A 17,929-nucleotide genomic window follows, 5' to 3' on the forward strand; every position below is an offset into this window, starting at 1 on the left:
CTCTGTCTCTGGTGAAGCCTCTCGCCGCCCCTGAGCCTCTGGCCTGTACCCCAGTTCTGTATGCACAAATAAATAAATCTTTAAAAAAAATTATCATTCAAAAATACTAATAACATGGGCAGACTTACCTAAGTGGATTTGCCTGTATCTTATGTCATTTGTAAAATTTTAAGTATTTTATCTAATAGTTCATACATATGGTATTTTGTTTCATTGTTTTTATGTTCTTTGAAGTAATGGTCATGTCTTAGAGTTTATTTGTGAGTTAATAGAGTATGCATGCATTGTATGCTCTCAAAACATATGAAAAACAACTTACTTTCATCAAAAATCACGAAATAGTCAAAGTGATGATAAAAATAAATAATTTTAAAGTAAAATTTTAGGAACTATTTGACAGAATTCAACATTTTACAAATATGAAAATGAATTATTTTCAAAACGCAATCTACATGAAATGTAGAACTGTGTTAAAAGTTAGAAATTATAGTTTAAAATATCCCACATGTGACATCAATTGCCAGTCATTTTGGTTGCTTCAGAAGCAACATTTATTTACAAAAGCTTCTTAATGCAGTATCAAAAATGACCCCTTACTCATTTATTTGTTCATTTATTAAACATATATCATTAATTTACATACAGATTTCTCGATCCTTCTCCACACTATGTGTTTGCAAGCATTTGTTTGCCCAATTTTGGGCATTTTCTGCTGCTTCACTGCTCCAGCTCTAAAACAAGCAGGGGAAAAAAAAGATAGCTACTTAATGACTGAAAGCAAAAACTCTGAAGCATGATTAGTAGCTACATTGATATCATTATAAAATTTTTGATCATGCATCTTATGATCAGTGACAGGATCAAATTATTTTTTGATATGTCTTTTTCATCTTTACAAAGAAATATAGTATATCTCCCCTAAGTCTTTTAAGAATCTAAAATAATTAATGGTTTGTTCATGATAGGACAGCAGATATAAAAATTTTTAAATAATGTTCTCACTCTAAATATTGAAAAGCAACTCGAGGTACTGAGATTATTTTTCTTAATATTGAGCTAGCATACTTCATTCCCAGTTTCTTGTCTTTTTCCACTGAATCATTTAGACATGTTATCTTTAATACTGAGTCCAGAGAAACAGGCTGTTCTTTACCTAACTGGTACTTATCCTAAAGGAAAAAGACTTTCTGATCATAGATTAGGAAATGAGAAGAAAAATTTAAGTGTCTCTAACAGGATACCCAAAAATTCAGTTTTGATTCTGCCGCCACTACTTAAATAGTCCTATAAACAGGACAAATTATTTAACCACTATAAAGTAAAGTGAAGTGTTCTGCTCTGTTCTAGTGAAGCTTGTAGATTTTGAGTCCTTCTTTTGTGTAAGTCCTTGCAGGGTCATAGTTGGGAATCAGAATGTTTGGACTTTTTTCAATAAAAATAGTAAGCCGTTTTTTGTTGTCTTTTCCTTACATAAAATTCTTTGACGTTTTAATTGAAGTTTGATTTCTTCTAATAACATACTTTTTTTTCTTTTTCTTTATTTTGATTTTTTTTTCTAATAACTTACCTTCTAAGAAAGATCTGGATGCCCAGAACAAGTAGACGCTTATCTTTAGGGTAAGGTAGACATGACTGTCCAGAGAAGGACCAGAAAGAAGAGATACACATAAAGGCCAGGAAACATACAGAAACTGTTTTGGATATTTTTCAGAAAGACCCTGAAAAATATCTAAAAATATCTAAAAATCAATTTATTAAGGTTAGCAGGCACACTCAAACCTCTAGTCCAGGGTCTTAACCTAAGTTTTATGGAGAAATTTCAGAGGTTCCATAGAGTTCTCAAAATTGTATGCAAATGGTATTTCTATCATTTTTTTCTTTTAGGAAGAGAAATGATATTTTTAATTTTTAAATTTATTTAATTACATTGTTGTTCATTTTTGTACAATGTTTGATTTCTACCCTCAGATATAATCCCCATAACATTCCTACCACCACATCACCATGAACCCTCACCATTGTCCCATTGTCTCTTGTGTTCTGCCCTTCCATATTGACCCCTGTTCCTCCCCCTCCCCTGCTACCCCTGCTATATATCAGAAGGTTTGTCTGCTAGCATTGTCTTTTTTTTTTTTTTTTTGACTCCTTGTTTGGTTTCTCTATATTCCTCCTATAAGTGAAACCATCAGATATTATTCCTTTTAGGAAGAGAAATTCTATTCACAAAGATTAGAAATTTGAAAACAGACACGATAGTGAATGAATTCTGATAGATTATAATTTTCTAGTGATTCAAATATAACAATCGTAGGAGAAAAGACAATTTGGAAGCAAAAATAGTATGTGAATAATAATAAATAATAATTATAATGATAATAACAATAACAAATGTTTGCTCTGTTCACAACATAGTTCAAATGAAATAACAAAATAGAGAAAAAACTTCCTAAGCTTCAAAATCCTTAAACAGGTTATTTACAACCAACTCAAGTCAATCTTTCCTCAATTCTCCCCTTACCATCTTCAGCATGTTGCTGGCAGGTGGAGAAACTGTTCTCCTTTTTTCATTGTGTTCATTTACAATATCTCTTTGGACATCTGCTCGGGAGGTTGACAAGTCATAAAATTCTGCATCCTACAGGAAAGTTAAATTATAATTACTCTTTAAGTTTTGAAAATTGCATATAATGAATAAGTTAATCTAAGAAGACAAAGGTTATTTTGAGAAGTATTCAGTTCAAGTCACTGTTAGTTCAGCATTGTCAACGAATCTGAGCCAAATGTATGATTTTTAAGCAGTAAAGAAAGTGTTAAAATATTGATAAAAGGGGTATAATTCATGGGTGACTATTAAGACACCCCTGAGGCTATTAACTATGTGTAGTATTAAAAGATAATGTCATTTTTCTAGATATATGAGTAATAACACATCAACAAAGGTACAAATTAGGAATCATTCACACTAAATCTGCAGCAAGATTAGTAAATGTAGGGGCAGGTGATTCATTCTGGACTTATGGGGAACTTTGACTTAATATGGTGTATGTATTTAGAGAAATAATGTTTAGGCCCAATCCAGGTACATTCAATACTTCAGTGAAATGATATTACCAGCAACAGCTTTTAGAACTTCTTTCAAAAGACAGTTTTATAACATTAAATACATTTCCAAGACCATTGGGAGCAAGCAAAGCATACATTTAATAGACCACTGTTGATCCCAATCTTTTTAGTAACAGAAATGTGACTAATAAAATACTATTATGAATACTATTGATATTTTTTGGCTTATCTCTGTGTGTGTGTATGCCGGAGGGGACGGTTACGAAGGTGGATTTGTATATATGAATTATTCACACAAGGTCTAAACAATTTGGTACACTAAATTTACACTAAGAGTATTGTGTTCAATGAGTAATACTTTAGAAGTCTCAAGAGATGGGGCTCAGTTGATTTTTTTTTTTTCTCCCGGGCACTTTTTGGTGAAGTTATTTTCTCAGTCTCACAGAGCTCCCTCAAACTTCTCCAAATGCTTATATTTAGGTCTGATCATATCTTATCTCCATGCTCTACTTTCCCCTGTTTATGTTCCTAAGGACAGGGACCAAGAGTGAATGACATGTTACCCACAGATTCCATACATCCCCAGCTCCTGGATCTAACTTAGAAAGGATGCACATGTGAAACAGTAAGAGCCGCATTAAATCATATAATAGAGCAACATCTCGAAATTTTTCCTGTTGTCCCTCAAAAACCTGCTTAAAGTAGTTCAATTTCAAAGCATGTCAAAATTTGGTCCCTGGGCCCTCCCTGGTGGCGCAGCGGGTTAAAGCGCAGCACTAAAAAGCTAAAGCTACTTCAGCATGAGTTTGATCCCTGTCCTGGAGGTGATCCACATGGTGTGGAAGACCTCTCCTGGCCCACACCCTGCTCCCCTGCTCCCCTTAGCAGTGTACTTCATCAACCCGCCTGTTCTGCTCCCCACTCTGTCTCTGGTGAATCCCCTCACAACCCCTGTACCCTTGGCCTGTACCACAGTTCTGTATGCATAAATAAATAAATCTTTAAAAGAAAAAATTGGCCCCTAAGGGAGAAGAAGCAATTTTATCTTGTTTCTTCCCTTCTTGCTTTGTAGCTACATATTTTGCTGAAGGGGACCTGCTTATTTTTTAAAAAATTTTTTTTATAATATAATAGTTTATTTTTACATCATTATGTACATGTTTTATCTCAATTGTAATCCCCGTGGGTTTCCCATCACCGAGTCACCTGTGTGCCATCACCATAGTCCCGTGCACTTCCCTCCACCTCCACCCCCCATTTTTGATCCCATTCCCTACTCCACCCCCACAAAATGGGAGACATGCTTATTTTATTAAAAATGACTTTCAACAAAATTTTTACTAGATGACAGGAAATACAAAAAAGTAATGATAATAAAATGGACCGATTGTGGAATAAATCTATCTTTAGTTTATGTTAGACAAGCAAGGTGTCCTAAATAAAACCATTGCTGTGTCACATGAGAACTGAAGTGAAAGGTGGGTTCTTCTAGCCTAAAGAAGTTCTATTTGGTCGGGGTCAGGAAAGGTTTCAATAGTGATAACGTGGACTCGCATTAAAGGATAAGTAGTGTTTTCTACTCAGACCTTACACCTTCTTGAGAAGGTTTAGAAAACCATTCTTGGACAGAGGATATGGAGAACAACTGAGCAGCAAAATTTGTGGTGCAACACAAATGATATCTCCTTCTGAATAAATTTAAAGTGGACACTCAATGAACCAAGGAGAGAAAGGGAATTGAAAATGCCATAAAAGGAAATAATTAGGAAAGAAATTGGAAAGGCAGCAAGGGACTTGAAACAAACTTTAGATGATGAGTAAATCTTGATTACAGTAAAACACTGCTCATATTTCTGAGTGCCAGATGAAGTCTGACCCAGCAACAGAGCTCTCTGTACTGAGGAAGCTATTCCCTGGTCCCCAGGGTTAAAACTGGTATGGAAAAAAAATGTACAAAATGTTGTAAAAATAAACTGTTATATATATATAAAAAAACTGGTATGGGAACAGAAGGCAGTGTGACCAGTTTCTCACAGAGATTTTCTGGTCAGGAGAGATACCTGATGTGGGGGTTCCTGTACACCTGTGAGTGAAGGGGCTATTTGGTGATGTTCTTGGGGTTAATAAAGTGAGACGGAATAGTGGAAATAGCTAGAGTATCTCACTTTATACCTATTAATTGTAAGCCTTGAAAAAAATTCCAGATAATATCTTCAGTCTATTTCTGATTTTTAACTGAAACATAGGTATTTTTATTCTCACATAATACCTGTGAAAATTGTGTTGATGCATGTGAAAATTTGATCATTTGAGATTTTATCATTATGTTTCTAAATTTCTTTTAGGGTCACTTTGAAATGCATTAAATGAAAAAGAAATTAGAGAAGATTTTATGAACAAATGAATTGTATTAGCTTATAAAAGTAGTTATAGCTCATAATTGTCAATAAAAATACAATTCAAGTGTCTTAGGTAATTTTAATTTTTTGTTAGACACAAAGAAACCAAATGAGTAGTTTGATTTTTATGATATATTTTATTTAGCTGTTATACTTAAAATATTGTTTTTAATATGCAGTCAATATTAAAATTATTAATGAAATAATTCACCACTTTTTATTTTTCACTAACTTTTAAAGTATGCTCTCATATTTAGGCCGATCTTAATTCAGACTATCCAGATTTCCATTGTTCCCTGCCCTCATGTGACTAAGGGCTCCCTATTGATTACCACAGACATATAGTTAATTAAAGTAAGAACCATGAACAACCATTGACGTTTGTGATGTACCAACCATTCCAGGTCCTTTAGAAAATTGATCTAGTATCATGCCAGCTTTCAAGATAGCCTGACTTATTCTGAAAAGATTTTCAAACTTCACCATACCTGTCCATTTGCAGGAATGAATTGAAGCAACACTGTAGTCAGCAACAGCAATACCTGGAATAATGCCATTGCTGAAAAAACAAAAGAAAGGGAAGAAAGACTGTATATTAATATAGGAACTTCTGAAGAATATAGAAGAACAACAATAACAACAGTGAAATGATCTTGGGTATTCCAAATTCATGAGTAACATAACAAAAGATATGTTACTTGGTGCCAATAGAATGATAATGGATTTGGTCCCAGTTAAAGTCTAACTAGCTATGAGCTTAGTGAGAGGTTATATATTACTTGCACACCTTCTTCCTCTTGAGGGAATTATGTGACGTAAAACAAGTCAGAAGGAGAAAGACAAATATTGAAAGATTTTGAGTATATTTGCAATATAAGGAAACAGTAGACAAATGGAAATAAAAGGTAAACTAGCAGACATCAACAATGGAATTAATGTTATCAGAAGGAATGATAGGGGGGATATATGCAAAAGTGGAGTGTTCCAATGAATGGTGACAGGTGAAAAAAAAATTAAAATATAGTGTAAACATGTGTTGCATAATAAAAAATAAAAGCCAGATAAAGAACAAATGTGAATAGAAATATAAGAGAACGACTTTATCCTCATGTGGCTAGACGTTCAAGTCTATATTTTTGTCACTACAGTAATTAGCAAAAGAACAGAATTTTAATACAAAGAGAGTATTAAGTCTTGGAAAAGTGTCTCTGATTTTGTTCCACCTTACAGTTTTGCTTTGTAGCAACTTTGTGCACTAATAGTTGAGGCATTCTATGCCTATGCTAAAGAGGAAAGAAGTCATGTAGGTTAGCAACCTCTTGCTAATCTCATTGATAGTTAGAGTTTAGCTGGAACAGAATCCAAAATTTCTTTTAGCATCAACATGCATCAATTCCCGTGAAACAGCATTCCACATCCCTGGGGTGTGGGGCTCCATATAAAAATAGTCATGCATTTCTGTGAGTCACTATGCAACAGGTACAGAGCTTATAGTTTCTGAAGGAGTTTGAGAAAATTAGAAAAAAAGAACATAAAACTATCTATTAAATCATTTTTTTCTATTGTCTTTCAAGTTAGAATAAAACTAAGATTTACAGATCTCAAATAATATATTCTTACAATCTTTTTCTTGAGAATAGGAAAATTCTTATCAACATAACTATGTTGAAATAAAGAGAACTTTGTGAGCACTTTTGTCCATTTAAAAACTAGTTGAGAAGGGAGGGAATTGGAACACAAATTAAAATGAAATCATAGGCCGTTAAGGATTCTATAAAGGATTAAAAACTATGCAAGTGTCGCTACAGTGTTGAAATCTAAACTTTTCTATTCTATGAAAGTTTTGTTTATGCTATATATTTAGGTGGAACAGAGGATGAGACAAATTACAAAAATTTGAAGACAGAAAAGGAAATCATAAAAGAATAATGAAATTATTTCTGTTTAAAACAAACATAAATGTAATGCCAGTAAGTCATTCTTAGAAATTTCGAAAGGTTTTCCTGGCTTCATACTGAGCAACCAAAGATTTAATACCTAGTGTTATAATAAAAGAAGCCTGGTTTTATTGTTGTTGTTACTGTTATACCCAACTCTTCTTTAGCTATATAAAACTGAAAATCTTCATTTGTCAGATTATAGTATATGACATAGTGTTGCCTCATAAAGTTTTTGTGAGGCTTGATAATGTAATTAATGTTAAAGCAATTTGAAGACCACTACCAACATATAAGTTCTAGTATTAACATCACTGTTTTTTTTCAGTAATGCAATAGTTTATCTTTACATCATTTTGTGCCTTTTTCCATCTCAGTTGCAATCCCTGTGGGCTTCCCATCACCAAATCACCCATGTGCCATAACCATCGTCCAATGTACTTCCCCCCCATTTTTGATCCCATTCCACTCCACCTCAGTAAAATGTCTCTGGTGTATAGTTGTTCATTATTATTCTTATTTTCTCCCCTGGTCCTTTATACTCCTGCTATGAGTGCAACCATCTCATATTTTTCCTTTTCTTTTCTTTCTGGCTTATTTCACTAAGCATGATCTCTTCCTGTTCCATCCATGTTGCTGCAAAAGGCATGTGTTTATCTTTTTGATTGCTGAGTAATATTCCATTGTGTATATGTACCACATCTTTTAATTTTTTTTTTAAAGATTTATTTATTTATGCTTACAGAACTGGGGTAAAGGCCAGAGGTGTAGTGGATGAGAGGATTCACCAGAGACAGGCTGGGAAGCAGAACAGGCACACATATTGAAATACACTGCTGAGGGGAGCAATGGGTGGCTCAGGAGAGGTCTGCCACACCATATGGGTCAGCTCCCTGGCTGGGGATTGAATTTGTGCTGTAGTGTCTTCTGTGAGCTTCATAGTGCAGTGCTTTAACCTATTGTGCCACCAGGGAGAGCCCTGCACCACATCTTTTTAATCTAGTCATCTACTTTTGGGCATTTGGGTTGATTCCATGTCTTTCCTATTGTAAATAAAGCAGCAATAAACATGGGGGTGCAGGTGTCTTTTTGAATCAGCGTTTTTGTGTCTTTTGGGTAGCCACCTAGAAATGAGACTGCTGGGTCATATAGAAGCTACATTTTTAGCAGCTTTACATCACTATTTTTAATCATCATTTGGGATGGTCTTCCCCTCAGTCAGTAAGGTTGCCAGGGGAAACCTCCTAGAGCTTTCAGGTATTTTCTGTGTTGGGCCAGGTGGCCCAAGATTATGTTTCTAGCTTCAACTCTAAAATAGCATCCCAACTTTAGAACTACTCAGAAGTAGTTGATTGGCTAAAACCTAAAATAAGACTACATCACTGTTCTATTTCCACTTTGACTAATCTTTTTTCCTGCACCTTCTTCCTAAAGCATTGACCCCAAATGCACTTTTTTTTAAAAAAAAGATTTATTATGTATACAAAATGGGGGTACAGGGGAAGGATGTCCTAAAGGAACTCTGCAGAGTTTTGTGGACTACACCTCCTACTCTAGCTTTCTGGATTCTACCCCCTGCTCCACTGATTGGAAACTACAACTCCCAGCAGTACCAAGGAGAGAACTGCCAGGACCCAAGGGCATGCTGGGGCTTTGGGGGATAAATAGGTTGCTATTTTGTGTCTCTCTCCCTCTCTCCATCACTTTCCCCTTTCTCTCCCTCCCTCCCTCTCTCTCTCTTTCTCCCCCCCACTTCCCTCCCTTCCTCCCTCTCTCTGGCTCTCAAGACCTTGTGACTAGGGGCTTTCCATTACTTTGATATCAGAGCTCCAAGTCAGTCTAGCTGGTAAGATATTCTAGTTAACTTGTATCGCTCTCTCTTTCCCTAGATTGTACCTTTTCCTTTCCTTTGGTAAATAAACTCATTATGGACCCTTTTGTGTGTGCCTGCAATACAACTAAAATTTAAGTGCTTGGGTGAGGACCCACAGACAGGCAGCCCAGCTCACACTGGGGTGCCCTGTAACAATACTTTCAGATTTTTTATGGTGGTTTCATTATACAGGTATGAGTGATTAATACATTGAACAGCATTATTTGTTTTTTTGTTAATTTATTTTACATTTAATTGCTTTACTTATATATATTTTACATCAGGTGTAATCCCATAGAATTCACACCACCAGTTTACCCGTGCACCATCTTAGTTTCCTGTGCTCTTCCCATCCTCATTTTTGTACTCTCCCTCCCCTGCAGTAAGTCTCTGATTTATAGTTGTCTATTTTTGTTTAGTTTTGTTGTATTATTTTTTCCCTTAGATCCCTTATTTGTTTTGCTTGTATTCCTCCTATAAGTGAAAACATCTAATATTTGTCTTTCTTTCTGACTTATTCTTACTCTTTGTTGCTGTGAATGACATTAGATTATTATTGCTATTATTATTATTATTTGCTGAATAGTATTCCATCTTCTTGATCCAGTCATCTATTTTTGGGAATTTGATTTGTTCCCAAGTCTTACCTATTATAAATAGTGCTGTAGTAAATATAGGAGTGCATGTATCCTTCTGAACTAATGTTTTTGTGTCCTTTGGGTAGACCTGTAGGAGTAGAATTGCTGGGTCAAAGTGGTAGCTCCATTTTTAGTAATTTGAGGAACCTCCACACAGCTTTCCAATGTGGTTGGACCAGTTTGCACTCCCACCAGTAGTGAAAGGGAGTTCTTTTTTCACCACATCTTTCTTAACATTTGTTGTTGGTAGTTTTTTTTTTTTTAATATGTGCCATTCTTACTGGTGTAAGATGGTATCTCATTGTGATTTTGATTTACATTTCCCTGATTATGAAGGATGTTGAACATTTCCATGTCTGTTGACCATTTGCATTTCATCTTTGCAGAAATATCTTTTGAGATATACTGTCCACTTTTGACTGGGTTGTTATACTTTGTTTTTGGTGATCTTTGTTTTATGTCCTTTACCAGTTGTATGGTGTGTAAAAATTTTCTCACAATCAGTAGGGTGTCTCTTTGTTTTGATTAATGTCTCTTTTGCTATATAGAAGCTTTTTATTTTGATGTAGACTCAACTGTATCTTTTCCTTCATTTGCTTTGCTTTGGGAGATGTGTCTTCAAAGATTGAACATAATTATTTGAACTCAGTCTACAGCACTACTCGATGTAGGTGAGCTTGAGAGGACTGAAAATCCAACCCTCTAATCACATGGTTGATTCCACTGGAAACCATCTACTTAAGGGTATTTAAAAGTCATCTCATTAACATAATAAAGACACCTTTATCCCTCTTTTTACTTAAGGAAATTCCTGGGGATTTAAGAACTATGCACCCAAAACAAAGATTAAGACAAAATATTTCTTGTACTTAGTCATACTATCACAATAAAAAAATTTTTCATTGCTGAATTGACTAAATATTTCTATGTTCTAATCAGATAGAGAAAATAATTGTTAAATACCAAGTATGTGTTGAATTTTATAATGTAACATTATCTTAAATTTATGTTTAAGAAGTTAGATCAAAAAAAATAATGTAAAATTCAACCATAGCACCTCAACTAACTACTCCTAGTAGTAGCTAGATCGGTATCATCTAGCTCAAAACTTAGAGTTCCTTTAACTACAATGAAATGCATCTCACTGTTCCAAGTTATTATTTGAATTTGCTTTTCATGAAGCCTTAGTAGGGTGAAATAATTTGTTGATGTTAGAAGAGAGGTGCTTTATGAGGTAGACATTAGCCAAGCACACTGAGAGTATTCCTATGTGACCGGTGGAGGGAAAATTCAAATAATATCTGCTTCCCACCTCCTATTTTTTTTTTTAAATAAACAACCAATGCCAAAGGAATCTCTTAAGGGAGAAGACATAAGCCACAGAGTAATTTCAAAGCTAATTAGAAGCTACAGAAATAAGCAAATTTTTCAGTGTGTTGGTTTTAAGGCAAAGGAAAAATGAATTGACTGAGTCTTAACCTGTGTTTTCTAACCCAGCATTACTCATCCCTTTGTTTAACTGTCTGTTTCACTAAAATGGACTTTAATGCACTTCTGAAGTCACTTAAGAGGAAGTGGAATCCCTGTACTGTGGTACCTGGGGAGGAGCATTCACTAAGATCTCAGGAAGAAGCATCATCTCTACTCCTCCCCATCTGCATTCCAGGGACATCTCAGTTGCATAGCATTGCAACTCCTGGCATACCAATCAGGCTGGTGGCTGCTGGGAAAGAGGAAGTAGGGAGGCAGTGAATGCTGAATGTGGAGAAGAAATGTGGTGCCAGACTGGTGTACAACATAACACTGCTCAGTGGCCTGGGGCCCCACTATGGATACAGCTTTACAGGTGCCTTCCCTTTTAAAGACCTGCAGGTGGACTTTACAAAAATCAAGCCTTGAAAAGGCTAAAAATATTTACTCTTTCTGATCTGTACCTACCCAGGGTGTTACTCCATGGATTAACCATTCTCAAGTTAATTCTACCTGCCCAAAGACACCAAAGAAATGGATGGCCTTACCTGACCCTACAAACTAACTCAGGCTGACCTGGAAGAGAGAGACTGACCAGACACCTTGACCCTTCTACAGCCCTGCTCCAATCACAACCCAGAAGCTGTTTGGTCAATGCGTAGTGGAAGTTTGAGGAACATCAGTTAGATGTTCATAAACTGTTGGACTAACTCCCAGTGTCTGTTGTTTTCCTATTTCCTTTTTGGTTTGCCTGTTCTCATTATATTAGTTTATTGCCTGCCCTGCCCCTAAAATCTGGGGGCTGGCCTCCTATGTTTGGGCCCCCACCAGCATCCTAAAGTCTCTGTATCTTGCATATACATTTCCAAGGTCTCTGGTTCTTCTCTATGTGCTCCCAATGGAACCTTTTTTGTTTGTTCTACTTGTATCTATAGATGTCTAATTCCATCGATGTGAGTCTTTGTGCTCTCACCTTACTCATACCTGATTTCAAACTTCTGTCAGGTTAGGAAGCTACCCAACTCTCATACACTGGCCCTGGCCATTGTTCAAAATGCTTCCCTTTAGCCATCCCACTGCTTGTGGCCCATGATATTTCTTCATGGGTAGGCATGGAGGCAGCAGTCTCGGGGTAGCACAAAGGAAGTTCACGGTCCTCTCCCAACAAATTGACTGAGACTTAAGTAATGTGGCCTTGTCTTTAAATGACTTCCAGGATCAAATGGACGCTTTATAGCTGCTGTTCTCCAGAACCAGGAGTTTCCTTACCCTCCTCCTGAGTCCACTGGTCTCATTCTTTTGCTGCTTGCCCTTGGGCCTTGTTTTCTTAATTTGAGCATCAGTTTATACAGACCAATTTTGAGGCTATTAAACTTCAAATGTTGGTTGGCCAATATGAGCCCTTAAACTCCTTTCCTAATAATACCTCCTATGAGTCCTTCTATTGAGACTCTCTACCACTTTGTAAGTGTGTCAAAAGGGGGTTGGGGGCAGGAAGCTGGAAGTTGCTAAGTCTGCTGTTTGGATTCTGCTGCTTGCTGGAGCAGAAAGTTCTTGCAGTATACTGCTGGCCCTCAGTAGTAGCTATGGCTAATGTGACCCACTCCCAAAACATAAAGAAACTGTGATAGATGGGATGACAAGCTTCCACATGCAGACTGTATGAAAACTTACCATTCCTGCAATTCAAGGCTCAGGCTTTTGGGATCCATCCCATTGGGCCTACTGGTGTGGGCCTACCTCTCTGAGTACCCCTGATTTCTCTGGAAAAATTGCTATCACACGATTCCTTCCATCTTCCAAATGTGTCCGGCTCTCTACTCAACGGACCCCAGATGTTACTGTCTTGTGTGCCAGTGGCTTAAGTTGTGGCACAAGGCTGGGAGTGAGGTTGCATGGGCCCAGGGGCAGCAGGAAGCAAGAGCGAGAACAGAACTTGGTGACCCAGCCCTGGATGCTGACCTGATCTCTGTAGCTCTCATCTCGTACCAATTAGATCTCCACCCACCCCTACTTTTCTTAAAAGTGTCTTTCATTCTTAAAACAAAACATACAATAAAAAAATTATATTACAGAAAATGTTCTTTAATTCAATCCCTAGTTACAGCTATTTAAAAAAAAAAGCAAGTTAGATAATTAATCTAGTAATAGCAATATACTAAATTTCTATAGGACATGTTCTAGCTATTTAAGAACTGAATGTGCATACTATTTAATATTGGGAATAATAAAAGAATAATTAATGGCATATCTATTGTTCAGTATCAGAGATGTCTTGAAGAAAAGGAAAAATATATTTTATATTTTGTAAGGGAAGAAGTAACATTTTTATTACTTTAAGTGATATGCTCATCTCTTTAGAGAATACACAATGATCAGTAAATTTGCTGGGTGCAATATCAACCTACATAAAACACCATTGTCATGTATCAGCAACACTCAACTAGAAAATAAGATCAAACAAAGAGCTGCTGCTCATATTAGTACAAAACCCATATAGTACTCTGAAATAATCAAGAATAAAAAGTTTTTTTCAGAGAAGACATTTGAAACGCTAATAAAGACCATAAAAGAACATTTGTATACATTGAGAGATTTTTGTGCTCTTGAGTGTCATGCATCAATACAATAAAGATATTAATCTTAATTAAACTAATATGAATCTTCTTTATAAAACAATAAGAAATCTGACTGGTATCTTATAATGTTAATTATTTTAAGACTTCAAAATAACATGGACAAAAATTTGATATTATTGTAAGAACAGACAAGTACACTAATAGAGACGAGTAGAAAAGATAAAATTGTTCAAACAAGGCTGCATTAAAAGGTACCAGATGAAGTTTATCCAAAAATGGTGTTAGAAAAATTAGCTCACTATATGGGGAGAAAAAAATAAAAGCCAGACTTCTTAAAAGTTTTACTTATAAGGGTAAATGTAAGGGGATTAAATTTGTAAATAGATAAATGTAACTTTTATGGACTTTATCTCTTTACCTTAAGTGAACCACAAATAATAATACTAATATATGGTACTTCTATGTTTTGTATGAAACATTGTGTCACTCTTTATGAGATCATTGAAAATGCATAAGAGTCTGGACAATAAATGGTGTTAGCCAATACCCCAGTTTACAGATGGTCAGTATCAGGATCAGAGATTTAATAATGAAGTACTATAAATATGCAAATGGAAACTGGAGGAGAAGTCCAGATAGTGTGGCTTCAAAGTTTTTCTCCTGTAAAGAGGTGTTAGAATTGCTTAAAATGATATTACAGATCAGAAAAGATAGCATTGAAAGCATCAACACACACCTGTGTAGTGTGTGCATTACTGGTGTAGACACATGTAGATCATAATCACAGCAAAGAAAGTTTCTGATGCAATATTTTCAAATTTTAAATACAATGTTGGCCCTTAATCTGATTATTCATCATACCTCTTATCTGTTAGACAGAAAGCAGCCCACAGCACTAAAGCCTATGATGTTACATAAGTTTAGAAACCTTCTAGACTTCACTGTATAGGAAATATATTGACATCTAAATAATAATAGCAACCCTCCCACTTCACTAAAAGTAATTTTTTTCCTTTCCAAGTGTGAATTGCTTCCCTTTATTTAAACTTACCAGCTTTATCACTAGAACTTTTAGTAGTGTCTGATTTAAAAATTACTTGATAGTTCTGACACTCCTTCTTGCAATGTATTTGAACTGATCTCAGTGGCCTCAATTGACCTTACAAAGTATCATCACAGAGTACTTCCTGAACTTGAAATTTGTCATCAATATAATTAACTTAGATTGTTCCAGAGCATTAATCATACAGGTAAACATTCTAGTTTTGGGGGTTAGCTAGCTGAAGAGGTGTAACATTAGATCATTTCTGACAATAGTATAAATCCTCTCAAATTTCCTGGATGACATTTAGCTGTAGAGGAAGAAACCAATAAAATAAGATCTTCTCTTTAAGAAGTAAGTAATTCCTTTCATGCTGTCATGGATAGGTCTGTTGTCTTAATATGTCAACCCAGGATCACTTCATATCTGTCAAGAAATACAGAGTTCTATGTAGAATTCTTTTCCTTATATAAAATATATGCAAATTATATATATATATATATATATATATATATATATAATGTGTATAAATGAGGAGGATAATTTCTGATTGGAAAACTTCTAAAGGTCTTTTGATGATTTCAGTGCATGGGGTTACTTACGTATCTTATGTTGATAATCTTTAATGGAGTGCTTTTTATCTCAAGGTTAAGTGTGATAATTTTGTTATAATGAATTTAAAGCAAATAGCAAGGGCTACCTATATTTGAAAATTGTCTTTATCATTATGTCCAAATATGTTATATTAATAAAGTTATTAAATTAGTATATCTAGACATAAGACATTTCTTTTAACTTTTAATATAAATGAAATTCTAGCAATATTACTTATAAGTAACAGACATGGGAGTAAGTTTTTTTACTTATTTTACAGTGAAACTTAGATCATTTAAATATTAAACTGGATTAAAAGTGTTTTGGGAATAACAGCTATATGTTATTTTCTTGGTTTAAAAATAGTATAATAACTAGAAAGCATTAATCTCAATAAAAGCTATCAACAGATATTCAAAAAGCATATATATTCATTCACTATATGTCATTTTACCAAAAATATACTGGCATAATAAAGTAGTTTACCTTTAAAAAAGGAGTTATCACTTACCGTTGGTTCTACGAGTAGAATATCTGCTTTATCTGTAGGAAGAAGGAAGGTGGAGAGAGAGAAGTAAGAGAGGTATATATGCATTACACCTGTTTCCTGTTTTGGCAAATCCTGGTTGTGCAAGTAAATCTAAGCCAACAAGGTCTGAAACAGGATTTGTCATACCAATAGTGTCAAATTTCATTGCTGGTTGTCTAATTGCACTTTTGACATTCTCCAGCATTTCTTCACATTACTTTTAAAAATAAGTGACTCTTTAAATTAAGTTATTGTACATTTATTCTTTGGCACTCATATTCTGTTAAATTTATCCATTCTTACCAATCAAAACTTTGACAGTTTCTAGTCAAATTATTCTGTAAGAGTAAAGCTATGTTTTCCAGATTACTTCTGTAAGAGAAAACAAAGTTATTGCTTTGGTGAACTCTAAAGAATACAGTGCTCTCTTACAGAGATATAAGTAATCTGTTGGACCTTAGTGTTTTGGAAAATAATTTAATTTTTACCTTTGTAAGTAGGAGGTGATGGTGATTTTCATAGCCTAATAACAAAAGACTCCATGTCTCACTGATACTTTTAAGTTCTCCATTCTCCTGATACTAATTTTTACTTTCTAGTTTTATGAAATTTAATGTAACATTGACCTTCATTACATAATTATCATCATTTTGTTTGATTAAATTGCTGTTAGTTTTAAATAGAAGTATTTTTATTTAATCATTCCAGGCTTGTTTCTGTATATCAAAAGTGAAGGGGATTGAACTGAAGTTCTCAGGTTTCCTCTGCCTCAAAAATGTAATGATTTAAAATACTGAATTGTTAATGAAATACGATGATATCAAATATGAAGTTGTTTAAAAGAAAAAATCACAAATAGCAACTACATAACAGCAGCAAACACTTCTGGGTTCTTAGCATATTGATTGCAAAATATGCATGATTAGATAATTTCTGTTCACTTTTATGTTTATACTAGCTATTGAGTTATGTGAAGAAAATGTACTAGAACAATGCCTTCTTAATAGATTTACTTAATTGCCATCAACCAATAAGTTAAACGATTAGACATCACTCTCTATGCTTTTTTTTTTTTTTTTTGCTGTACTGCATTTATTTACCAGGTTGCTGCTTTTTAAATTCCAGGTCGCTGCTTTTTAAAAAGGTCAAAATGTCCTATTTTGTTTTAAACATATAACTACAATTTCAACATGTCCTTTCATTGCTCTTTATTATTACTTTTAAAGATTAATTTATTTATGCATACAGAGCAGGGGTACAGGCCAGAGGTGGGGAGGGGGCGGGCGGTGAGGAGAGCAGCAGGTGGGTCAGGAGAGGTCTGTCTGGCCATGTGGGAAGGGGATAGAACTCATGCTGAAGTGGCTTTAGTTTATGCCATGCATATGTGAAGTTGAAGCCCTCAATGAGCAGAATCAGCCACCTGGATAAAATCACCTTGGGATTAGCACCCATGAAATTTATTTTTTTTTATTTAAAATTAAAAAAAAATCTATTTATTTATTTATGCATACAGAACTGGGGTACAGGCCAGAGGTACAGGGACAGTGAGAGGATTCACCAGAGGCGAAGTGGGGAGCAGAACAGGCAGACTGACGAAGTACACTGTGGAGGGGGGTCAGGAGAAGCCTGCCACACCTTGTGGGTCACTTTCCTGACCAGTAATTGATCTGATGCTGAAGCAGCTTCAGCTAGCCTTGCAGTATGGTGCTTTAACTCTGTAGCCACCAGGGATGGCCCTGAATTTTATTTTGTTTTATTTATTTATTTATTTATTTTTATTTTTTAATTTTTTTAATTTTTTTTTT

General features: G+C 35.0%; 1 protein-coding gene across 1 annotated transcript in view; it reads right to left on the reverse strand.

Moving 5' to 3' along the window:
- The window catches only part of LOC101622701 (cysteine-rich secretory protein 3), a 23,400-nt gene extending 7,276 nt beyond the window's left edge, over positions 1-16,124 (reverse strand). The window contains exons 1-4 of the mRNA XM_004673557.2: positions 16,107-16,124; positions 5,951-6,021; positions 2,519-2,635; positions 644-731 (exon numbers count right to left, since the gene is read on the reverse strand). Of these exons, the coding sequence (XP_004673614.1) occupies positions 644-731; positions 2,519-2,635; positions 5,951-6,019 (274 nt within the window). The 5' untranslated portion in view covers positions 6,020-6,021; positions 16,107-16,124. The remainder of the gene's footprint in view (positions 1-643; positions 732-2,518; positions 2,636-5,950; positions 6,022-16,106) is intronic.
- Between the last annotated feature and the right edge of the window lie 1,805 nt (positions 16,125-17,929).

This window comes from Condylura cristata, unplaced genomic scaffold (genome assembly GCF_000260355.1).
Source record: "Condylura cristata isolate star-nosed mole 26May11 unplaced genomic scaffold, ConCri1.0 scaffold00001, whole genome shotgun sequence".
NCBI classification, from domain to species: Eukaryota; Metazoa; Chordata; class Mammalia; order Eulipotyphla; family Talpidae; genus Condylura; species Condylura cristata.